This window comes from Pterocles gutturalis, unplaced genomic scaffold (genome assembly GCF_000699245.1).
Source record: "Pterocles gutturalis isolate BGI_N339 unplaced genomic scaffold, ASM69924v1 scaffold20285, whole genome shotgun sequence".
Taxonomy (NCBI): Eukaryota; Metazoa; Chordata; class Aves; order Pterocliformes; family Pteroclidae; genus Pterocles; species Pterocles gutturalis.
In genome coordinates, this window is record NW_010141377.1 from 258 (window position 1) to 26,854 (window position 26,597).

The following is a 26,597-nucleotide window of genomic DNA, read 5'->3' on the forward strand; positions in this document are numbered from 1 at the left end:
AAATTATTTGATGTGAGGGTGGTGAAACACTGGCCCAGGTTGCCCAGAGAAGCTGTGGATGCCCCATCCCTGGAGGGGTTCAAGGCCAGGCTGGATGAGGCTTTGAGCAACCTGGGCTGGTGGGAGGTGTCCCTGCCCATGGCAGGGGGGGTGGAACTCGATGATCTCTAAGGTCCTTTCCAGCCCTAACCATTCTACGATTCTATACTAGATATTCTGGGGCTGTCTGAGGGGACAAAGTGCTAGATATAGAATTGAAATAGGAACATGACTGATCATTTCCAAGCCAATACAATTACTTTCTAAAGCATGCTCTTTATTTAGATTCATAAGCATGTAAATAAATGTTTAATTGAGCAAGAATGAAAATGTGTGCATTACTTATTTGTCCCAAGGGATGTTGGAAGAGCAGTTTCAGAAATTAGACTAGCTTGCTGGTCTGTTGTTATTCCTCCTGCGGGAAGGTTCATCTGGTTGGCTCCTTTGAGACAAAATTAAACATCATTGGTATCCAGTTCACAATTTTGACAATAACACGGCAAAACCACACTTTCCTGACCCAACCGGTCAATGAAAGAAAACGTATCACATGAGTACTTTTCTGACAACGCCTGCTGTGGTGCATATACACAGCTACTATGGAATCACATAGAACACTTTTCTTCTACAAAAACTAGTCTATTAAATTTTTAAATTCATAAACTCTTAAGATTAGTTCAATAAGCTAAAAAGAAGATAATACTAACAATTAAGTTCCAGAAATAAATTAGCATTTGAGACAGAACTGTCTGCTAGAACATGTGAAATACTTGTTAAACCAAAATCCATCAGCAATTCTGTCTAATCACCTCAGACAATAATACACTATGGACTATATTTTAAAAGAAACTAAAACTACTGCTATTTAGCAGAAACAATATATTCAAAGCTTTCTAATATTCAAATGTAAATGAATGGCAGTGCTTATAATTAGTGCAATTTTAAGTTACTAATCAACATGAACAAAAAGTCACTACTCTGATCAAGTGAAATACTAAACTGTTTGTCCTAAAAATTCAACAGTTCGGTTCACGGTAACACCTTTGTTTCTCGGTATTCTTTCCACCTACCCAATGCGTTAATGGTCCTCATTTGCTGGTGAGCCTGTGGCTGTGACGGCTGCTGGCCTTGTACCTGCGGCTGCAACTGTGTCTGGGGCTGGTTGCCATATGGCAGTCCCAGAGCAGCGTAGGCTCGTTGCATGGAGCTGGGGTCGATCGGATTAGGATTACTTAGCGATGGAGTATTCTGCTGGCCTGTGCCAACAGAACCAATGGAATTTTGGATTCCACCAGCTGGAGACCCTAGAAGGGCTATAAAAAAGAAATGAGAAAATTGAAAATCAATGAGGGCAAACAAGAAAAGAAATCATGCCAAGAATTAACAGAACATGCATATAGTTATATAGTATAGAACTTTCTGCCAAAGGACAGAATGACACCCGAGATGCCAAGTAGAGAAACTCAGCTCTTGATTCTACAGGACAGAAACCACCCTAGCAATTAACACATGCAGTCTAAAGAGAAGTGCTGTAAATTTGGGGCAGATAAGCCCATAATTACTGTCATATACATAAAGTATAGGCTCCAATATAAGGCTAAATAGGATTTTCATGCTTGGGACAATAGACTAAGGGGTTAAAAAAAAATTAATTCCTCTACTTCCCTCTTTCCCATCAATCCCATTTTAGGTCAAAATATTTGGCTCCAGAACAGAGATCCTGAGTTCAGCAGAAATACTGTGTCCTTGGACACAAAGGTAATACTGAAGATCTGTTGGTAGAAATTTTCATTCCTAGCAGTCACTAGATGAATCCTCTGAAGGCCAAATTACCCTAAAACCCAAGTTATTCAGAGATATGAAAAGCCCTGATGGGTTTTGGATTGTACTGACAAAAATCCAAAGTAATTGGAAGAGTCAGAAAGGGGATGAGTTTGCCACAGGTTTTGGTAAACGATTTAGATAATAATATTTAGGTATTCATTAATTTACAGGACGGCTACAACCAACCAACCTCTCCCACCGCACAGATGTATGGAAGAGTCATTTCCATTGTAGGCAGGAAATGGAAACACAGGGAAAAGTAGTTTTAACAAAACCCAGAAGTGAATAAAAATCTGCTTTCCAGTCCTCAGTGTAGCTGCCATTCTAATAACATGTTCCATTGTGACTGACACATGGAGGATGTCCTTCACTACCGAGACACTGCATTTTGATAACTGAGACTCTGGTAGAAGTAACACATACTTCACATTTTCCCCCCTCGAGTAATTAAATATGTAATGTGTATTACAAATTTGTGAGCTAAACACAGCAACAATAGCTTTTAATACAGGCAACAATAGTGGTTTTATTGAAATATTAGGAGAGGCACATGGCTGGAAAAAAAAAATATCAGGAAAACAAGCCTTCTGAGACACTAACAGCATTACCTAGGCTTTCTCAAATCCTCACCCACTATGGAAGCTGAGATAATAACTGAAAAAGATACACGTGCTTTCAGCTTCCATCCCAGAGAAAACACACACACTGCAGAGTCCAGACCTTTCCCTCTGCAGATGAAAATTCAATTTGATCTCATTTGTTAAAGAACTACACAAATATAGCTGGAGATCCCTCTCTCCAGAATAAGCAGCCCCACAGAAAACATCCTTTTCTTCCCCAAGGACAAACCACAGGATTTTCAACACCGGGTTTACCATGGAAGTGAGGCTTACACGTGCTTACACTCCGTGGACACGTTCGTAAGAACTTTTGAACTCACTGATCATTTCCAAGCAAGTGTAAAAACAAAGACAGAAGCTGAGTGAGATCCTATCAGTTCCACTAAAAAAAAAAAAAGACATTAAAGAGCAACTGTATGAACTTGGACTTGCACACAGCACTCGAATCACACAATCCAGGAGAAAGATGCCTTCACACTACTGCAAGCCAAGAAACAGGAAATCTCTAGAAGGTTAAGCAGCACACGACTTGGGGCACCCTGGCATACAAAAGGCTTCAGAGGCTGTTGTGACAGCAAAGGATCGATTTAGGAGCTAATAAAAATTCCAGCTTGCTAGAAAAAGAGGATGATATTTCTCCAGAAAACTTACAACAAAAAAAAAAACCCCACATGCTTTCAGCACTGGCTGTAAATCAGAGACATCTCTGGCGATGGCAGAATGACCCCAGGAGATGCTGAAGGCTGGGAACAGGAGAAAGGCTTCTGGGCACCCCCTGAGGACAGCCAAGGGTCTCACCGTTCCTCCTGCTCTTCTGGGGAAAAAGGTTGGCACTGATCTTCTTGGTTTGAAGCTCACACTGAAGGTAAGGCAGAGCCTGGAGAAGTCCATCGCCTCTTGCCCACAGTCTGGGCCGAGCTTTGGCAGTGGTATCGGCTACTCAGAAGCATGAGTGCAGCCCTTGTGTTCGAGCAGCTGTAGGAACCACAGCCCAGGCCATTCTAGAGAAGTCTGCTTAGGCACGATCAGATTTCCAGAGCTCTATTTCTGCCCCAGACCAAAGACTACTTATAAAAACTTGGTTTGGGTATTTGCCAGAGTTGACGGTCTGAATGTCACTTTTTTAAAGTGACAACATGGAGAGCAAGTCTATTCTAAACAGAAACCCCCCACTGTTTCTCCATAAAGCTATAATGTTATCCTAAGGGGAAAATGTCTGAAGATCGCTATTTTGACTTGCAGTTTGAAAATACCAATGATCTCCAAGAAGCTCCACATGTGTGCACGTACCTATTCAAGCAGGCAAAACTCCCCAAAGCCGCTAACAGCCAAATGTTCCTTCAGCGCTTCAAACTGAAGTATTATCATTAGGGGACAGCCTCCACGCCTACAGCCAGTGGTACGCTCACAACGTGGGAGTGAGTGGCTCTGACTATTTGGTCTCAGCTTTTCTATATTTTTTAACTCAACAGCATACTGTATTGAGTATTCTCACAACAGCAGGAATCTGTTAATTTCTGGTCTGTTTGTTCATTGGTTTTACATGAACGCATGACATTATCACAATCTGTCAAACAACATGACGGAGGAAGAGAATATTAAACTTCCATCCTGGACAGATCAAGCGCCAATGTAGTCCTTTCTGTGACAGATCCCATAGGAAATCAAGTCAATTTAAACAAACACAGCCCAACAGGAGTTATCGCACCAGGCCACTGCTACACGAAGCAATGCCTACTGTGAGTTGTTTTTTTTTTTTAATTACCTGATGCTTTAGCCATTGATGAGCTCATGACAGAAGCTACAAGCACGAAGACAACTCTGTACAGGGCTGTTCACGTTCTAAATGCTTTAAAGACAAGGTATGTCCCACTGTTACAAAGCCACATGTCTTTATACATCTTAAGAGCAACAGTTCAAAGAAGCAGAAGTTAGGCAGCCCCAGAACTTCCCGAACCGTCCCGATCAGGCCTCTTGGGCACACGCAGTAGCATGTAATCTGAATGATCAAACACCATCTCGTCTACAGGATTCCCATTCAGTGTGCAAAGTAGATAATGTTGCCTTAATGAAACAACATTTGTGTCTTCTAGGGGGGTACCCCTCTGCCCCCAGCTGATTAGACTTTATTTTAAACACAGACTCCTAATGCTATTTTAAGCACTTCTCTAACCTGACCACCCCGGTAAAAACAACATGTTACTCCATTTTTTGAGAAGTCTAATTTAAATTTTTCATTTTGCTTCCAAATTCTGGCATTGAGACTCACTCAGCAGTGTTCAGATGCTGTCCTGCAGCTCCTTGCTCTGCTCCTTACATCCATTCTAGCTCAGAGCAGCTGGAGCAAAAATTCTGCTCGTAACCTTGACTCACCTCAGCCTGTCCTGCACCCAGAATTAGGCAGGTATACAAATGGTAAGTGTACACAATCGTTTAATTAAAGGCTGTATCATGGATCAAATCATGGAGTAAGTAAAGAATTTATGAGCAACTTAAAGGTAGGAAGTGTCAGTATTAAAATTCTCCACCAATGCCATTTTAATTTTTAAGTTACGCATTAAGCGAAAAGCCTCCACAGTACAGCATCGTATCAGGCAGTGAACGGAACGTCTTAATCTCTGGGCCAACCATCTATCGTGGCTCAGTGGAATAACCGACAGCTGGCAGGTCACCATTATGTATGATTTCCACCACTTGAAAAAACAAGAGACACGTTTTGTTTGTAGTTTTTACAGACAGTAACCTGACAGCAGGATTTGAGCAAACTGGATTTCACGTCCAGCTCTCACAAGACACAGACTCCAGGGAAGAAGTTGCTGCCTGCTCTTTCTGAACACGTTTCCCTGCGTGCCAATGCACTCCTTCCTTCTCTACAAAGGGTGAGCTCCCAAATGCTCTACATCCAGGTCTTCTTTCCTTTTCTGCCCACACTCAATAACCTGCTCCCCCAGCCAGCTAGCTCCCATCCCTGTTTCCACTTCCCTCATCAGACTCTCCCCTTCATCCCCGAGTCCACACACTCCGGAATTTCACATTTTAGGCGAACATCAGTTGTCTCAAATTTACTTTCTCAATCCAGCTTTTTCCTCACTGTGTTTTAAATAAAATTTTCCTACAAGGAAAGACAAAGGGGAGGCTAGCTCCACGCTCGCAACTCCACGTTCCAGTCTCACTCAACTGAACAGGGATCCCCAAGGTTTTCTAGTGTCCCCTGACCCTGGAACGAAGCACACCGAGCATCGCATGAGGACAGCCCAGGCCAGAATAAACGGTGAGCGCAGCACACTCATCCCCACCCGTGGGGCTGCAAGGGGAAGCACACCCAGGAGCTGTTTGGTGGCACAACACACACCTCCCCAGGTCAGGAACAGAAGAATTCAGAAGCTCAAACATGTGCATGACAAGATGAGTCTTCAGAAAAATAACAGTTACGACAGAGCTATAAAACCAGGAAATATCTCAACAGCACTTTGCAAGTTTATAACTCAAATGGTGGTGGGCTCAGCAGGGAGCAAGAAGTATTTCCTAACAAAGCCAACCCTCCAGCCCCAAAACATTTCTACCAGATTTTAAGTCATTAGTTCAAAACGCAGGAGCCACTGTCCTATTCAAAAGAAAAGCTTAATATTTTAGTGTGTCCAAAATAACTTTTTTTTTGCAGTTTCCCCCTATCCTCCCAGAGGTATACACAGTAAGAGCCATGTGGAAGAGAAAGTTTCAAACTTGTCCCAACATGTCCTATCAACAAATCATGTTACTATTAACAATTATAATAAAAGACAGCTCAGGATTACTTAAAAAACAAACAAAAACAAAACCAAAACAAAAAAACCACACACCAAAACAAACTCTACAAATGAAACCTAGCACAGATGTTCCTTACAAAGAATCTGAACACTGAAACACGGAGTAAGATACCTGTGAGGAAAAAGCTGCATGGTAAAAACCTAAGCCCCAGGACTTTTTGCAGCGCGCAGAGGGAATAGCCCAAGGAGCAGGAACAGACAGCGGCCAAGAGCACACGACCCCTCGCACGTGGGAAGGGTGGAAGCAAGCCACCACGCTGCAATGTTCCACGGGCGCTGAACTGCAGAACCTTCTAAAAGACGGGCACGCTTTGAAGGAGCCACTGGAAAGCCCAGCACAGATACAACGGGACTTGAGACAACAATGGTAAAACAGGCACGAGCACAGAAAGGAAGATTTTGGGACTCAGGGTCTTTCATGACCATCGCGTGGTCATTCATTCTGTAAGGACCACAGCCTGACAGAGGGAACGAGGGTCGCTACACTTCTCATTTCTTTTTTCCTTTCTGAATGTCCTCATCATATTCTGCCATATGCAGACCCTCTTCTCCCCCCAATTTAGTAGATGCTATAATTATTTATTCCTGAGAGCCAACATTTTCTTCAAGTCTTCAACCAACCTAGCTTAGGTTACTCTTTTCACCTGATCAGGCACAGGGTTTCAAATGCACACATTAATGTAAATCATTTCACAAACAAATGCCTAAAAAGGGGTGTCCTTTATAATACATCCAAACAAGTATTTTTACTGTTCATCTTTTACCTTCAAACAAACCACGAGGTGTTAGGTGTATGACTCAGAGACATAATCCAGAACAAAGAACCTTGCACCTCAGCGTACCGAACTGCAGATTTTCATGGCCACTACCACTGAACCATCGATGAATTTCATAGAGGAGGAGATTTCATATTTATCTCCTCTGCACACAACAGGAGAGCCAAAATCTACACTTATCCATTATAATTCTGTTGCATTCAAATGACATCCTATTTGATCCTGTAACAAAATTATTTTTAAGGACTGTTTTTGTTCATGTGCCTTCTCTTTTGGTAAGCTGTATCAATGACATAAGAACAAATGCTGCACTACCTCCTTTTCTACAGCAGCTTGTATTGAAAAAAATGATTCTGGTTTGCTCGACGTTGTTAGCACTTTGATAACAACTGTGTAATAAGGATGTTAGGCACAAATGGACCATGTCATATTAAAAAGTAAAGTTTTCAACACATTTTTTGAAGGTCAAACATAACTAATCACTTGCAACAAATTACTACTTTTAACACACAAGATGTATCTTGTTTACCAAGGAGAAGTTTGGTAAAACAAAATGCTTACCTCCAAGTAGCTCTATACTGATATTGATTTTTTTCCAGTTTTAGAGGGAAAAAACACCCTCCTGAAAGTATATGGAGAGCTCAGTGGATAATTTGGACAGTGGATAATACCTCCTCTGCCATAATCTCACCTAACCTAGGAGCTCTTCTCTATCCCCCAAGCTTTATTAGTGTTCCTCACTGCAGCCCCAGCCTAAATGGAAATTAGCAGAATGCTTCCAACACGGTTCAAATGTACAAATTTCACAAGTCCTCCAGCTATTTTCCACTTCTTAACCCTTATTTAAATATACTTAGGCATAACACTACTCAGACTTCCACAACTGCTGCATCTATGCTGTAAAATGTCCCACCTTGGCATCTTTTCAAAGGATTTGATGAGAAGCAAACCTACCAACCTAAGTTCAGTATTTTCAATTTCAGAGCAAGAGGGAAGAAATGCACCAGAAACTGACTGCCCCCAAGCATCAGTAACAGCTAAGCTCTTATGAAAAACAGGCATGGGCAAAACCACTAGGGTTTGCAGAACTTCAGCTCATCTATACCAGCATTAAATACACTTAATCATTAAGACACCCAGACCAGATCTTTTTGTGCACAAGAATTATTTTTTTTAACAAACGTTTTTGATTATTCTTAATCTCTAGCATGTTGATTTAAGCTGTTTCTAGCAGCAAGAATAATGAAGTAGCTTTATCTTCCCCAAAACCCTACCTGCATCCCAAACTGCATTATAACTGGAATCTATTGACCTGCCTCACAATAAACACCAGTTAGAAGCTGCCACACCCTTTAAAAATGGATGTGCACTTGATCCAAGACTTTCCCTTTTTAATTATTGTGTATTTAAGTAATAAACTGCACTCAGTGATCAGAAAGGAGAATTCACTAGCATATTATTAATCCTTATACAAGATTGTTAAACAGCTATTAAGTTTGTTGGGACACTGTCAAAATTTATTCCTACACTGCACATTTGATCAACTTTATTTTAACAGTATCATTCCATTGCGACAGCAGTAGAACAACTACTTACGTTGTTGATTTCTTTTGTCACTGGCATTTTTCAAAGGAAGGCACACAGGACAGTCGTGCCGAGTACAATTCTTCCAGTGGGAGATGATTTGTCTCGAAGATGCACAATGAGCAACTGTAACAAGGAAAAGCAACAGAATTATGGTCACTCCTTGGTTAACTAGTTTTGTATTAACTCATTTTTTAGAGCAACTCTGTTCTTTCTCCTTTACAAGCAATACTGTACATATAACTAAACACAGCTAGATACAACTAGAATTTTTTGGGACCCACCAATAATGTCATGACAAATGAAGGAAACTAGAACTAAAATCTAAGACAAAGCCACGGTGGATGTTACACCCTCTTCATACAGCAGAGGAGCATATAAAGGAGGAAACCATGCTTGCAAGGCTACGTTGGTACTATTCTACTTCAAAAGGGCAAATATTGCTTTCTGTTTTCTAAACTAACAACTGCAAAGAGACCAGAACTGGAAACCAGGCAAAGGTAATGAAAAGGGGAGCAACTGTTTAATTAAAGAACCAGTTCTGGCACTCGCTTGTGCCAGGTATAGGGATATTCTTGACGTGAACAGAACACTGCTGACAAATATGCAAGAAACCTCCCGCAGCTCATTTGCAAGAAGAGCTTCAGCAATGTGCTCTCACCTTGACAGGCCTTCCCCGCTTGACAGTGTGTCATGTGGTTGAGGACGTTTTTCATGGTTCGACAGTGCGGGAGAGCACATGCCCGCACCTCTCCGTTCGCCTGCTCACGCCTCTGACATTTGTGAGCGTGAAGCAGCAAAACCAACTGCTGCTGGATCAGTTTGCGCTTCTCCGGATCTGCTGTTGGTCCAGTTGCCATTGCCTGCGTCGGTACGATCCCCACTTGTTGTACTTGGGTTTGCATCTGGGACTGAGAGAACAGAGAGTTTAGCACCATGCTTGCAAGTCTCAATTCTGATCTTAATCTTGTATAATAACTGGAGTATCTCTAGACTAATTATCTCTAGACTATTCACCAAGCATTCTGCTATGACTGGCTACAAGGATTACTGTGCCAGTCTCTGTAGCATTCTCAAATATTTCTATTCTAACCTTGGAACAACAAAAAATCTATCAAGAGGTTCCTCTGTTAAAACATTTACAAACAATAGTTTAAGTAACAAGCCATCCAAAATCTTCTGTTTATTAGAGAGATCATAATTCCAACAGGAATGAGCTCTTACCACACCTGGAGGTGGAATTCAAGTCTGTTTAGTATTACATTTTCATATTATAGGTTTTATATGCTTCAATCCTAGTTTCTTGTCCCCAACAGAAAGAGGAGCCCAACAGGAGAAGACAGTCAAAATTATATGACTGTCTCTATCCCCCCCCTACAGTAAAAGGTAGAACTGATTTTCCAAGCCTAAATTAACCCTTCTTCTCAGAAGCGAGTGCTGATATCCTTTCACAGAGAAAATTTCCAAGGTGAGATGTATGCAGTTTTCTGCCAGAAAGGGACACCTAAATCTGGATTGCATTTTGCCTCCTGAACTACAATTAACTACAGGTTGTATCAGCTTGTAAAAATCTGGTATTTTATTTCCAGCATCTATTCTTTATGGACACGCTTCTGTACCACCGCCCGAGCCCTGCCCGACAGAGCCTGCACACCCACAGAGACCTTCAGTCTAAGCCACGGCTCACGGCAGTGTGGAAGAGATAATCAGCTTCCTTAACGTCATTTCTCCAGCACAGATTCAGAAGGTTTTCAACTACCTTCTTGGACCTTTGAAGGACAACGAATGTCAAAACCTGATTTTCAAAATTAAACACGTGCACAGCCTGCAACGACTCCACTAGCAGAAGATATGGGACTGCAAAAGCGCTTGAATCCCTGTGATTCGCAGCTTCAATTAATCAGACGGACACATATGAAACCGTCCAGAGAATCAATTTGATTACGCACTGTAAATACAGGTTACCGCAGAAAAGCTCACCAACTTCCAAGCTACCCAAGGAAAACGAGCCGTTAAAACAGTTATAATCAGAATATGGGAAGAACAGGTAACAGAGGAGATGGTTCAGTGCTGCCTGCAGAACTACTGACCAAAGCCTGCTTACTACATGTAAGGAAAATCCCCCGTAAGTGACAGAACACACCATTTGTAGCCCGCTCTACTTCTGACCTTCGAGAAGGACTCCCCAGAAAATTCCACAGTCTACAAAACAGATCACGTAACATCAACAAAATTCAGTTTCTGAGGTTAACAAAAGGTTCCCTGGCACAAGTTCTCACCACTCCAGCAGCAAGCTGTGCCCTCACCTTTGCCACCTGCACATCAGGTTTTAAAGAGCTAGCTTTCCTTCTGGAGAACAAAGCACACAAGATGAAGTAGAAAACACAATGTCTGGTATTTGATGGAGGAGGTGGGGACTCTGCCACTGATAATGATTATACAGTAAATCTTAAAGAGGAATTGCTGCATCCATTTGTCTTGAGCTTGCAAGAAAAAGAGCAATAAAAGGAAAGAGGCTGAGGGAAACCCATCTGCTTACGCTCCCAGTCCATGCAGCTGAAATGAAGTCTTCCATTTCTGCTGTGAACAAATCCACAAGAGCAGACAGGTTTGGCTGAAACAATTCTTGGGTCACAAATAGGAAATAATTAGTTCAGTCAATCTGCAGAAAAACACAGAGACCCTGCCAAAGAAAATCTTGTTGGAAGTGATGTTTTCATCCAGTCAAAGAACAGTTTCCCAAGCCAAAGTTCTCCTTTTGTTACTATTATCATTATATTGTTATCAGTTAACAGACATGGCTACAGCTGTATCAGCACAGATGCCATGACCCAAAAGGATTTCTTGAAGATTGAGTAACAAAAAAGCAGAATCATGGAGTACCAGTAGTTGGAAGAACAGGCAGTCTCGGTCCAGATGAGAGCATCTGCAGGCAGGCACAGAAAAAGAACTCGGAAATTCCCTAAGCTCTATAGAGTTCTGTTGGTCACTATTTCAAAGTTGTAAAGTCCTAAATCTGCAAACGTAATGAAAGCTCTTTTCACCATCTACCTCACTTTCAAGCCTGTTGACTGTTTGAGGAAGTTGACCTCTTCCCTGCTAGCCTGTCTTTTAAGAACACCGGTCTGCAGGACCAGTTCAAAAGCGGAGATCTGCTCGTGCACCGCAGTCACGCCAAAGGTGCATAAATCCTCCAACGACCACAGAAACCATCCACTCCAGAACGAGCAGGAGGCTTCACCTGAATGAGTAACAATTTTCTTGAGAAAGCAGGAAATTCAGACACTTCTGCTCCCACAATTAAAGTAAATTTATGCTTAAATGGTAAGATACCAGGGGGGGGGGGAAGACAGTTTTGCTTCTTGTGCTCCCTTGCTGAGTTCCCCCATAAACAGAGCAAACAGGGGCTGACAGTCTGCTACAGCCTCCGACAGAGACAGCAGCTTCATTAACCAGTTTTCCAGAAACAGAGTAATAACAACACTTGTGTAGTGTAAAACAGCTATCAATACCATTTAAAATTATAGAAAATACATATTCATACACGAATGCCCTGTCCCTGTTATGAAGAGCAAAAACTTCCCACGTTACTGGGCAGCACAGATGGGCAAGTATCTCATCTTCATGGACCTGGATGGACACAAAGTTCCGTGGAGGTTTTACTTTACCGAGATGACCAGTAATCCTCTACATTTTGACATGTCTACATTCAAAGGCACCCAACACTGTCTGTCAAACACCTGTACCCTGTCTTATAAAAGCAGGCATCAATTTCAATAATCTTTCTGGTAATCTTTCATCAGGTAAATAACCTGAGACAGAACTCAAGGGTCAGCCTACCTTCCATATGGCACTGTGTTTCTAAAACACATTTCCTCTTCTGTAATTTCTTTTTATTCCCATGTTCTCTCCTTCTCCCTGATAACAGAATATCACTTTCTGGAATCACTGTATAAGGACAAATCCTATATTTAAAAAATGCCTTTTAGTTCTTTAAGGCAGGTTTGTAATCAACAGTGGACCTTAGTGAGATAATGAAGAATCCACTGCCACCAAGGATTACTGCTTTGATACAGTTGTTTGTTTTACAGACCTTCCCTCACCCTAGCCAGGCAGGTAGCTCTTTATCCTTGGGGTTTCTCAGTCTGTTGACATCTTGGACTAGGAAAGGGATGTTATTTACTAGTGACAAGAGATTTTTAACACGTCATCCACATGTGCAGTTACATTACAGGCACATCCAGTCTACCAACTAAGACTTTAAAAAACCTATCCTTGCAGTATCTGCAGAGAGCAAGGTTGCATCCCACCTTCACTCAGAAGGTGAAACACACCCAAACCTCTTCAGTTCCCCTTCAAACACAGGCTTAAAGTGGGATCTTGGGGTCCCTTTTGGAGAGGGGATAGTGGGCATAAAGGGGATATACACAAAACTGTAACTTTCAAAGAACACTTCTAATCAGCAAGACTTCCATCTGAATTAAGTATTCACACACAGTGGGATCAACTCCAATCACGTCCCCCACACATTTACGCTAAGACTGAAAGAAGTCCTTCCTGCCAACAGGAATTGCAGGAATGTTCTAAGCAGCATTGAACCAGCTCTGAACAACCCAGGACGCACTGCTCTACCACAAAACTGCAACGAGAGCTCAAGCAGAAGCTGATGGCTTCACCCTGAAATCCACACAGACCCAGTTACACTTCTCACAATTCCCTCTGATATGCTCTAAGTGGTGGTGGTTTCTCTGGTTCCACCAACACACATTTCTCAGGATGAACTCCGACCCGAGACAAAATAAGGATGCCTACTTTGCTCCCAACATACTAACATAGTTTCTCCAGCACTGGACAATCTGTTCTATTTGTTTCCAGGTTATTAAGATATTTTCCTTTAGAAGGTCATGGCTAGGCAATATGGACAAGAGCTTTTCCCAGCTGCTTGCTAGGCTGCTGCTCCACTTCAGATCAGGTGGGATTTTCTTGTGGAAGAGGAGTGAGCTTGCCTGGGAAAGAGAAACTTTCACAGTGCGGGTCAGGGCAGGCACAGGGAAGGTGAGCACACCAAACTGCAAACCCACCAGGGACCGGGAGCTGCTGCTGAGAGCAGCAAGCAGACACACAGCACACCCCTGGGGTGACAGTCACTGACCTTTTCTGCAGCGAAAGAGAAGTCTGACTTTGCTGCAAGAGAGGAAAAATCACTGAAAGATTTTTGTAAAGCCTTTTCTTTCTAGTCTCTAGGATAAAATAAGAGTTGTCTATTTTAAGTAGCTATGGTTGTTCTAATTAAACTTGGCCTCTGAGTTGAAAATGAAAGATTAAGAAAAGCAAGCCTTCCTCTCTGTAAGGACACAACAGATAGAGTTTTTGTGTAAAGCCTTTTCTTTCTAGTCTCTAGGATAAAATAAGAGTTGTCTATTTTAAGTAGCTATGGTTGTTCTAATTAAACTTGGCCTCTGAGTTGAAAAGCTTTCTTCCACTCTCGAGGAGGCTTGCAGCACGGCACATCCACTACATCCTCATCTCACAGTCTTAAAGATCATTGTTTTCCTCTCTCCTGATCAAACCTGTTAATAAGGAAATCCAAAGAACGTAAAAAGAAACAGAGAAACAAGGAAGAACAGAGCACTAGAGAAGTAGTTTTATAAGAGAGCAGAAAAAAAATTGCCAGATGTGCCACTCCATTTCTAAGTCAAGAGAACCGAGGAGAAACTGTTTCCTTCACTTCCAAAAAGTAATATTCTCTCAACTCCATCTGCTGGTCATAAGGATAACTGTGAAACCAAGCTGGTGTCTGGAAGCCAAACTTCACACGTTGTACTCCTAACCCACGTAGAAATACTAGATTTACTGGTATGTCCATGAAGAAACCATCCATCACCACCCTTGGAACATGCAGCATCGCAGACACCCCAAAGCTTCAGCACGTTTGATGGAAAAGTCTAAACGGGGTTCCCCTCACTAACAGCACATCCCGGAGTCTCGGTGCTGGGAAAACAAGAGGCTGCTGGCTCCCGTGCAGGCTGCACACTGCGCTGAGAGCCAAAGAGGAGAGCAGGGCTCGCTTCCACAGTCCACGGATTTTGCATGATCTCACTGCAGCAGAGCACTGCCAATGCTGCATGGAACAACTTCAGTGACAATGAATCTCAACAGCATGTCACCAAAACCTCCCAGAACATCAGAAGCAACAACTTGCTTTTGGAAATAAGACATTCACTCAGGATTTCAAGCTGCCCATTCTGCAAGGAAACCGATTCTGTAACAGTCACACAAAGCAATAGCTAATATGTTGTTCGGATCCACAGTTAAAAAAACAAAATAAGCAAACAAAAATCAATCCATCTGGCTGGCACTGAAAATTAATACCTTAATGCTGACCTTTTAATCATTTTAATACCATAAGGTTTGATACTTCTTTTCCAATTAAAGAGATTAAACCAAATGTGCTTCTCGGGGTCTAGTGTAAGGTCAGGGTTGGAACAAGGGGTGGAAGATGCACTGACCTAATGCGTCCGAGAACCACTTCATTCGGGAGGCGGTGGGGAAGAGAGTGTTGGTTCTTAGGAGAGTGGCGGCCTGCATTTGGATTAAAAAAACAATCCACTGCTGCAGCAGAGGCTTATCTTGGCTGCATGAGGGTTATGCCTGGCAGTGGGACAACTCACTAGTGTTTGGGACAGGGGTGCCACATATAATGATGCTTAGAATTATGTGGGTTAAGAAACACATCTTTTGTTTTACTTTTGCAGCATACACATAAGGTTACAGAGAAAGGAAAAATATAGAAAGGAGTATTTAAAAAATGCCTTGCATTTCAGGACCAAGGGGTCTTAAGACAACGGCTGCACCTTTCTATTTCCTCTTATTTAGATATTCTTAGTGGCAATCAAGGTGTGTAATGTCATGCTGGAATCTGGCTTCCTGCCTCAGCCATGCCACATATGACCAATGTTTTCACGCACATGGGTTTCTCTCTCACATGGAACAGTACTTCTGGGGCCCTTTAAGACAAGAATAGTAGAGGGCTGGTTTAGCAAGATGCGTGGTTCCAAACACCTTACCAAAAACCCTGGAAGTCTTTTTAAAAAGATGCAGTCGGTCTTTCACTTACTGTAGCAGATGGAGTCTGAGCGGCCCCTCCTCAGGTCCATGTCCGACAGTAACACAGCACTACACCCCTCTGCACGCCAGTCCTGCCTCCTCCAGGAAACAGGACAGACCGTGTCTCCAGCAGACCACGCATGAGGCCAAACACGTTAAATCAAACCGCCGAGTCTAGGGTCCTAAAGGATCACGGGACGTGGCAAATGGCGAAGGGATTGTGGCAAGAAAGCGTGGGGCAATATTCAAACACTGCAACTCTGCTCCGGGGAGCTGCCGCTGTCACCAGAAGCTTTTCACAAGTGCCATTTGGGTTGTGTTTCAGTTGCCCAATGTGAGACAGAGACACCACCACCATGGGTTATGGGAGCACACATCTAAGCGATGGGAATGTTATTTTGCCCTTTGATAATGCCTTAACACATGAAATGAGGAAGGCTTTAGCAAGCCAAAGCCTACAAACCTGAAGTTCAGAGTCAGCAGATTCTTTCAGTCTTACTCTCATCATGCCTCTCAGCCTCATGTTTAAACAGGGAAAACACACCTTTATCTCAGAGAGGCACTGTGAAAATTAACTAATCCAAAGTATGTGCCTGCTCCAGTGACGACCTCCACAGAAAACATGGTTTGGAAGACACCGGCTGAGTGAACTATACTACTATCTACAGCCAACAAGGCCCACAGCTACACACTGGGCAGCAAAAATAGAACAAAATGTTGACTATATTCTCTTTCAGTGGGCACTGTTCATGTTGTACGCTGAATAAAGCCAAGTCCCCATGGAAGGAACAGCATATGGCCACATACTGTTACCAAACAATTGCACTACCTTACCCACTGCTGCCAAGTCAAAGTTAAACTTCAACGAGTCTGACATTTCCTTTTAAATTCTTGTCCTTGCAATACAAATGTTTAGATGGAAACTTTAGTTTTTACAGATGAAAGTTCCAACCCCATCGGGACTGCAATCAAACTTGAACCACGACAGGACCCATAAGCAGCGCTGAGACCATTTGGCTCAACAGCAGACGCCTATCAGCTGCAACGGCCGTTACTCTCACACTGGCTTGAGGGAGAAAACACACACTGGACATACAAAGTTTTGACACCTGAGAAACAAAGAAAGACGGTTTTGATTGTCCTCTCAGTAGACCCCTCCTATTTTTCACACTTTAAAGAAGCTGCAATTCATAGAACTGGGAAAGTAAGTTTCCTTTACTTTCCTCTGTCTCTTGGACAAGATGGGAGAAAGGAAACAGCAAGTTTTTTCTTTTACTTCCTCCCCCACCACTAGACAAGCCTTCATGGCAAATGCCCTGTTTATTCCACCTGAATATCTGCCATTACATCCTCCATCAGTAAGCCAGTACATCAAGATTTAGGTTTCCCCAAACCTGACATTTAAATGAGCACATAATTAGGCTTCAGAATCACCCAGCCCCTGAGACGAATACAGCACTTTGGGCACATTTGCCAGTGCTCTGCAGAATCAGGGCAATAATTCATTTGCTTTATGCCTGATCCAAACTTAAAGTATTTTAAAAACAAAGTTAGAATAGTCATGCAGCAAACTGTCTTTTACAAATATTCTGCGTGAGTGCAAGAGGTATTCTGAACACGGTCTTACTCCTAGTCACCAGCTCCTTGCCATAACCATAAGCAGTAAATTATGATATTAAAACAAAGATTTCACAGTGTAACTAAAGGAAAATCAAGAAACAGTCCTCTAAATCAGGAGAGAAGAGGAAGTTTATTACATCCTGTTACTTCTCAGATATAGCCTTATTAGTGACAGGCAGGTAGCAAACTCACTGATGGAAGGACAGGCATTGCTTGTGCCAGAAAATAGCTGGTTTTCTAGTTAAATTAAAAAATAAGCAATTTGCATCTTATGGAAGGTTTTACAAGTTTCTATAGTAACTGCTATCATGTATAAGAATATAAAATGCAACAAGCTGGAGTTTCCATAGAAACGCCACAAGCAGTTTGATTAATACGCAGATATACTGAGACAAATAGGGATATTTAATTTCACTTCATAAAGAAAACTCTAGTAAACAGAATACTACAAACTTGGGCAAGGTATCCTAAGAAGAACTATTCTCATAAGCTTGTGAGCTGCAAGTCATGCACAATATAAACTGAGAAGCCCACTGTGTGTTTACCATATTAGATTCACAGGATACGAAAGGTACTGTTTAGTTTCAGGGAAGCTGATGATGTATCCAACACATTCTAATTTATTTAGGAATTTAAACCTACAAACAGCATGTAAGAAAATACATTTTCATCTGGTTTGGAACTAAATGTACCAGACAAAATGAAACGATGTAATGCAATTCTTGTAACAAAACACTGATCGCTTAGAAAGTTAAATTACTGCACAAAAATGTTCACAAACTTTCTATGTGCACAGCAGAGTGGTAATGAGGAACCGTGGAGCTGCTTTGATGTTTAATGACCATGGAGAAGTGGCCCAGTAATGCTGCACAAGCCCTATCACCCAAGAATTTTGAATGCACAACCAATACATAACGAACAAGGGTAACAGGCAGGTACCACTCACCATATTTGGCACACTGGTGACGGGAGTACTCTTGATGTCGGCAGGAAAGGCAGACAAACTATTCGCCATGCCTGGCTTGTTTGGTAACTGAGGGTTCACTCCTGTAGCTCCCATCTGCTGCCCTCCAGTTTGACTGAAAGGCTGCCCGAAGGGACTAGTGTTACCTGTCATTCCCATCTGGAAAAGAATGAACAAAATTATTATAATTTCCTTGACTTCTGAAGGGACACTAAAAAATATATATATATATATATTTCCAATATCCACTTTTGCATCACTGAGAACAAATTCCACTTTAAGTTGCTCAATATCAAACTCTCAATTTCACAACTTAAATCAAATTTAAATTTTAAAAAAATATTTTACAAATTTACACAGTGGTGTGCGTCTGAACTCAACTTACAAAATCATTGTGCAAAGGCCAAGGAGAAAACAAGAGCATCCTTCCCAATCTTCATTGGCATAAATTACTTTTTCCAACACTGCAACTATTTATGAAAACCACACCAACCTCCAATCCTGTAATACTTTGTGTATTTTGTGCACAAAGCATGACTTTGTACCTTCAACAGTCAGAAGGGAGAGGAATATATAGAGGCATCTAGCAAATGCTTCTCTAGGTATGTTTGGGTACTTGAGGAAAAATGTCTGAACAAAAGGACACCTATCTAAAGCTGCCATCCTTGGCAAATCGCACCCCCAAACCCCTTAAGATAGCAAGCAGAAACAGGACTCCCCTGAAGGAGTAAAGAGAACACTGTCCATCCAAAGAGTCCATCACCTGAACAACAGCCTGCCAAGAAAAGCCGTGAGACCTCTATTACTTGAGGCAGGAACTATTACACCGGACAAAAGGCCTGAAAAGACATTTTAGCAGCTATTTACTTCTTTCAAAGAGAATGACTAACACCAGGACCCTCCTTCCCTCCTCCACATAAAGGGGAAATAAGAAGTCAAGCTCATGTTTGTGCTCCCCCGCCCTGCTCCGGGAGGATTTCTAGATGAGTTTATCACCTGTCAGAACCACTGAGCAAGTCTATTTGAAATATTAAATCCCATTTTCCCCTTCCTTTGACCTCTCCAGCCCTTCCTCGCACAACACACTGGTTTTCCATGGTCCTATCTTTTCTCTTCCCTTAGCCGCAGGGGTTCAGGAGGACTATTCCTGCGGCTGGAAGAGGGACCACGCACGCCAGGTTATCCGTGTGACAGCCTCACAATAAGGAATTGCCCAGTGGTTGCTTTTTCATGCTTACAGGAATGGGACTGAACCACCAGCTGATGCACTGCTGAAGAGCAGTAAATTATGTCGGGGCAGAGTCCAATAAACACAATTTGACGGTGCCTTGTCCCCTTTGTCAGTGTACTTTGTACACCTGGGTATTCAGAAATCCTCCCTGATCCTGCATCCTGCAGTGACTGCTGCCAGATCCAGCCCTTTTTCCACTGTACAAAATGTTGTGTCTTTACAGAAGAATCTGACCCACTATACACATATTTAAAAAAAAAAAAAAAAGCTGCTATTTGGCAATGTAAGAGGTTATCATGTATGTGCTGTGTTCCACAGTAAAGCTGAATACCTCAAATAGCACAAGACCAAAAATCCCCAATTGCTTAACAGCATCAAAAGCTTAGTAATAAAGACTGCTTTGAAAGAAAAGTGGCTCCTATCGCATTACACAAATATCAATAATTTTATTGTCTATATTTCTGTGTTTGCTTTTTAGCACCATATGTTCAAAGAAATTGTTTGGGTATTTTTAAAAACCATGGATTGTGGCAGCTTTTCTCTGAAGAATAAATAGCAAAGTATTCAGTAAACTTATCCACTCCTCTTAACCCATTATTTCAGACAAGGTGTGAGAAAGGATCATCTGATACCTACAGCTATGACTATGATGGTCTGTCAGATTAGCAGTGAAGAAAAGTTCTGAAACTAAAAGTGAGATTCTGAGAAAGCAGCTTATGACCAACTATTTAAACCTTTCAGAGGCCAGAAACAGATCATGAGCTGTTTGGCTGTTACTCGGTTTCCCCTTGTGTCTCAAGCCCCAACTACAAACTTTAGGTGTGCAGAAGGACTTGGCCCTTCTCATCTTCTTTGAACTTGCCTGCAGGTTTGGTGGAGTTTTTAAAAGTCGAATAACATATTGACCGTTCTGGCAACCACGGCTCTGCTACAACCTCCCACGAGTCCTACAGCCGCCACCACCACTGTGAAAGCACCGTGATGAGCCCGAACTGGAAGATAAATGCTGCACACTATGAACCTAGTTCTGCTATTTCCATGGCCCTGCTTGGGCCAGCCCAGCCTGCAGGAGACAGCGCAAGCAAAGTCCTTCCTACACCCCACCGCTTAGGGCTGGAGCACACCCAGCCACCGGTGAGGAGGTGGAAGAGACTCGGTGCAAACAGTGAGTTGCCTAACACCAGTGTGCTGAGCTTGCACAACGTAATGCTATAAGCCTCTGGCAGAATCTTAAAACACAGCTGAATTTTCAAAAAGCAGAGATTTTCATTCGGCAGTGTGAATGCTAAGCAAATTTTACAGCAAAGTTCTTGCTCCAAAAGAAACAGGTGTTCTTCATCTCATTTCATTACCGGGAAAGATGAACTTTTTTTTATTAAAGGAAAATTGTATTTTAGGAAAAGCATTACAAAATATTTTGGTCTCAAAAGACAAAGAACAGAAAATTTCACTGTAAGTTTGTTAAAACTCTATACTACTGGAACATCCCAAAAGGACTAATCCTGCAATCCTAACAGGTACCACATGGGTAGTTTATCGTATCTTAATATTTGCTTTTCAACAGATCTTATTATGCATATCACAACTCAGTACAACAAGAAAGCAATCTTTCAAGGCTTCCAAAGTGAGTGCGTAATAGGATGAGGACAATTTTTCCTTTTCTAGGTGGCTGTTAACTAACAGATACTTGATTGAAATTTTAAGAAACGCCTTGCTGTTCTTTGAACTCAAGCTGGAAGCAGAGCAGCTTCCACCTGAAACCTTGTCTTTTTTTAAACTTGCTCTCACCACATGGTATTTCAAGGTCTCAAGCTGTGTTTCAGGAAGTGAAAGGAACCTAAGGCTAAAGAGTTACACCAGTCTACAATTTCAAAAAAAAAAAAAGCAGATAGTTTGATAACCTGTAAAACATTAGACATGCCCTTTAACCTACATCTCATTTTTGTAAATTACTGCCACTGAAACAAACCACCACAGACTTTTTTTGTTTGACATCCACCTTTTAAAAAAAAAATAAAAATCTGAAAATGTGGAAAGGTCTATCTTTCTTACGTGGCAATCCCTGAAGTAAATAGGGAGACAAAAATCAGGAGGGACCATACACAAGATGAGTTTGTTAAAGCTCACAGATGCTTGTAGTTCCAGGTTTTTTAAACTCAGCTTTGCCCCAGAGGAGTTAAGCTTATTAACAGGACTGATTTCCAGAGAGCAGGAGTGCACAACACGATGCGAGAAATGCTCTAATGAACCCTTATCTATTTAGAACAGTTTTCAGCCCAGGCTAGGATCGACGAGGAGGTCTAGTGGCAGAACAACCTGCTGCCACACTTCAGATCAGTAGCGTTTCAGAGCTGTCAGCAGTAACCCCAGGAGAAGCTCAGCGCTTACTCCAGCAGCAAACGCTGTCAGGTCGGGAGGACCCCAGCAAAGCAAACCACTGCCAGCCCCTCACTGCTGGGACGGCACCAAATATGAGGTGGAAAAGGATGAATCAGGCAGATGCCCTGCCTATCAAACACGGAAAGGACGGCCAAGTGCATGAGGCACTAGCCGGCGTTTCCTGGTTAATTATCTGAACACTGAGGGCAGGTGACCTTCCCTAGAACTTTATCTAAACAAGGGCTAATTGCAATCTCTAAAAACAACTGGCAAATACCATCAGATGATTGAGCCTATACATCGTAAAGATTTTACACTGCTTATTCATTCTGCAAACTGAAACCAGCAGCTTGGAAGCAAAGGAGTCAGAAGGCTGAAACGCTGCGGCTCCTGCCCCTGCGCCCAGGTGTCTGCCTACGTGAAACGAGGGGGCAGGCGGGGGAAGGCAGATACTTGGGAGACTTTCAGCTTTTATAGTCCTGAAACAGAACTCTGATCCTGAATTAGCAAGTTCAGGGAAGATTACTAGATAATTACAAATTATCCAAAATGATAAATCAGCAAGAACACGGGAGTTAGCCTGGTAAGAACGCTCATTTTGATGTGGGACTCAGCGGGCCACCACAAAGACTTGTATTTTGCTTAAAGTTGATTAACTTTCCGGAAAGCAATGTAGGAAAAAAGCAATCCAGTGCAAGTTGTTTCTTTTCCCACCTGCAACGAATGGGCACAGACGTGTATCACAGGGCTACTCAAGCTTCAACATATCAGCGGGGTAGCTAAAGCTTCTCTCCAAAAACCTGGGTTGTGCTGCAGTTCACTCCCATTTTGTGCTAAGCTTAAGGATGTCCCCATCCCCCCCACCCTGCTGCCTTCTCTATCAGTTCATCTTTCTTCTCTACCTGATGCAACCACCACTTTCTACAGCCCATGTTCTCTGCACTCCTTCATCCCAGGGTGGCTCCTTTCATCCCACCGCATCCTCTGGCTATTCATGTTTTATTCCTGTGTTTCTGCGTTATAACCTTGTGCAACTCTTGCTTCTTGCCCAGTTCCTTGTGGTCACAACTGCAATGACTTCTGATGGAGTAGAGCAGACTTTCTCACAAGCAAGGTGTTTCCTATGCAGCTGTTCCGTCAGTGCAATGGAGGAGATGCAGGGGTGCTATCAACCACCCCAGCACAGAGAATCACAGCGTCACAGAACGTTAGAGACTGGAAGGGCCACAAGTCAAGGCTAGAAGTGCCTGAAGAAGCAATGTGGTTAATGCAGGACACCATCTTAAACACATTACTTCTACTCTGAAACAGTTCTTCTCAGAAATATGATAATGCAACTCTATTTTAATGGAAAAGATGCATTTAATTTAATAATTCTGCTATCCCAGAAAGACCAGCAGATTCTGTTCCCTTTTTTATCACTATGGCAACTCTCTAAGATACGGGAATCTATTAGGGAGTGTGGATGGGAAATTGGGTTTTTCACTCTACTCTCGCAAGCCAAGGAATGTACAAACTTCCAAGCTGAAAAAAGGAAAACTTAAAACCCTTATTTAACTGACCTGGACTACACAAGGCATGTGGCACTGCAAGGCTTTGCAGGTGTGGCAGGTACTGCTTTGTTTTGCTTTTTAGTTATTTTCAGAGCAGAACAGCAATTCAATTCCCTCTAGTTCCTGGAGTTTCACAGATATTACAGATCCAGCCTGTGACCAAATCTACATACCTCATCTGATGGCGCAACTCAGAGTTGATATGACAGAAACAACAAGTTCACCAATCTAATCTAAAAGATACCTTGGGGCCAGACTGGATCTCCGTACCACGCCATTTCTTCTATTTTTAAAGCTTAGTCTTTTCCTCCCTTCTTTATCACTGCTGACGTACCACGGTACTTCTTCCTCTAGCCCAGCACCAAGGAGCAACTCCCTCTTTGTACACGAAGCGTCTAGGCCATAAATAAATCCTGTCCTTTCCTCCTACTCTAACTTTTTATTAACCATCCCTTCACCTGTGCCACTACAGCCACTTCTCTCATCCACGCAGCCAGAGTTACTCCACTACCACAATGTTCCTGAGGCTGCCGGGACATGCAACCAACACAACACGCTGCTGCAAAACCCACTCACTGTTACAAGCACACGATTTCCTATCCACAACCCCCTTTTTAGCTTCCCCTCTAACACGCTGTCATAAACCACAGAGCTGTACACAATTCTGCTCCTTGCTACCCATTTTCCTTTGGGAAACTGCTCTCCTCTGTTGCCCTAACCCACCTTTCACACCCGCGCTTCCAACCTTAACACAAGGTCTGGCAGGACAGTCTGAGTTCACTGTCAGTTCTCCTGCGAGAGACAAAGCCATCCTCGTTTGCAGGCACCACAACGTGCCAAGGAGCAGCACCTCCCTCTGACAACGCTCCTGGTTTTATATCTCACACCTCTGCTGCCTACAGAGAGTTAGTGATAAACATTTATTAAGATTAGTTGGTCCAGACAGATTAGTTCAGAAAAAGCTTATCTGTAAACTGGCCTAGTATTTAAAAACAAAACAGAACAAGACCACCAGATGTGGACTAGCCTGACAGCACAAAAAATACCAAACAATTGATATGAGAATCAAAGAACTCAAAGCAGTACAAATTCAATGGAAAATAAGCCTGGCTGAAATAATATGATTATGATCCAATCCTATAAACTAAGAACAGTTATCGTTAATATTCAATTCAGTACCTACTAGATTGTTAACTAGAAAACAGTCCTAGAGAGAAAGGAAGTAAGCTAGACAAGCTTGGCTCGGCTTCGAAAGCTGTGAATCTGCAAAGTGCTTGAACAACAAATCTGAGCTCTCAGTATTACACCAGGAGGTAAGAGAAGATGACCGGGTAAGCGTAAAGCGACATCTTTATGCTTCTGGCTTGATGGGAATGCTATTGTAACAACGACGATCACGCTGCATTAATTCTTCATGAATGACAGTAAGAATGACAGGATCCTGAGAGGCCTCAGGAACTATCCAAACGACTAGAAAGGCATGGCTACAACAGACAGCCTAAATGCAATTTAATAGCCTAATTCATTTAGCTTACTATTTAAGCTTATTAATTTGCTTATCTTATTAAGGCAAGGACTGAAACGATCCTAAACTACCAGCTCTGGGAATTGAAATGCGTTAACACAAATATTTTTCTATTTAGCAAGACATATCAACAGGTAAGAAGGGAAGCTCTATAGCTTCAAAGCGAAAAAAAAAATTGTAAGTGACCAAATACCACTGAAATTCCCAAGATTATGTAACTTTTATCTAAACAGTGTGTGCTGCTACTGATGAACAGGAATTCACAAAAGCCATCAGGCCTATAATCAGAGGTATGGTGTCAGACTTTGTGTCACTGTCATTTTCACGTGCTCAGTTCTTTATCAAATGGAACCTCACGATAGAAAGGGAATTAGAAGTACCCTTCTGCTTGTCTAGAGACAACAGGGAAAGGTGAGAAGAAAAAATTACCTCAGGAAGCAAAAGACCTTGACCAAGCTGCCACATCCATTAACCAACCCCAGAGACAAGTATCAAAGTCCACGAAAGCAGGGGCGCAGAACAGAAGCCAAAACCTGCACCAAACTGCTGTATCCTCTGCAGCACAGAACTGTGTCGGGCTGCGCACGGCTAAGGGCAGCTTCAGCTGATTGCTCTTGTAAGGACATGAGATCAGAGACAGGGTGCACTGCAAACAGGATTTCACTCATTCACTCAACCCAGCAGCAATTAAGTTGCCTCTTCAGAGCGACACTGATTGCAAGATCACAAAACCAGCGATGTTGTTAGCTAGGTATCCTAAGGAAACTGGGCTTAAGCAGCGTGCTGTGACAATCAGTGCCGCATCTCCTCCCCCTTCCTCACATCAATTTTTCTCTAAACACTTTGGCAATCACTGGTCAATTTGACCCGTTTTTGTTAAAGGTCTCATAGATAATTAAGTTCCCAAGATTGCTGTGTAGAGAGGACAGACAGATTATGACACTCAGATGAACATCTCCCCGATGCACAGGCACAAAGCCTGCTGCCATTACCCACTGCATTTAACAGCAGTGTATCTGCGGCTCTCTACGAGCCACCCTCACCGCCAGTTTTGTCCTGTCAGCACATCAGAAAGATTATCTGAGGACACGTGAGGCTGCTGAAAGCATGATAGAAAATGGTTTACAAGACCCTTGGGGAGGGGTGCCATGAAGACCTACAGCCTCTGTAGTGGCAGTGTGAGGATACACAGGCAATCGGCTGGTTACGCTACAATCAGATCTGTTCTGGCAACAGAAGAACAGGAAGGTCAGAGCCTTTTTTTCCCCCCAAACTGTCCCCGTACCTCTGAATCTGACAAAAGAGTTATAAAAGGAAGACACAGAGACACAAAGACAGCTTTTAGTGAGCCACCACTATCCTTACGTTATTCTGGACTTAATGGTACAAAAGCTAAAATCAATTTAACTGTAAGCCTCAGATTAATAATTTAAATTATTTCAGAGAACAGAACATGCATGTTATAATTAGGGAAGTCATCCTAGATACGATCTGTTTTGATGACAGGCCAGGTCTTTACACACCAACAGCAGTACTGAGGAGTTGCATACGCGAGAGCTTGCCTGTTCA

General features: G+C 42.5%; 1 protein-coding gene across 1 annotated transcript in view; it reads right to left on the reverse strand.

Moving 5' to 3' along the window:
* Nucleotides 1-381: 381 nt before the first annotated feature.
* LOC104469490 (CREB-binding protein-like) overlaps nucleotides 382-26,597 on the reverse strand; it is a gene marked incomplete at its 3' end in the record, with an annotated part of 39,902 nt that continues 13,686 nt past the window's right edge. The window contains exons 3-8 of the mRNA XM_010084007.1: nucleotides 18,323-18,499; nucleotides 9,311-9,560; nucleotides 8,662-8,775; nucleotides 6,627-6,641; nucleotides 1,110-1,334; nucleotides 382-481 (exon numbers count right to left, since the gene is read on the reverse strand). Coding sequence (XP_010082309.1) covers nucleotides 382-481; nucleotides 1,110-1,334; nucleotides 6,627-6,641; nucleotides 8,662-8,775; nucleotides 9,311-9,560; nucleotides 18,323-18,499 — 881 coding nt within the window. The remainder of the gene's footprint in view (nucleotides 482-1,109; nucleotides 1,335-6,626; nucleotides 6,642-8,661; nucleotides 8,776-9,310; nucleotides 9,561-18,322; nucleotides 18,500-26,597) is intronic.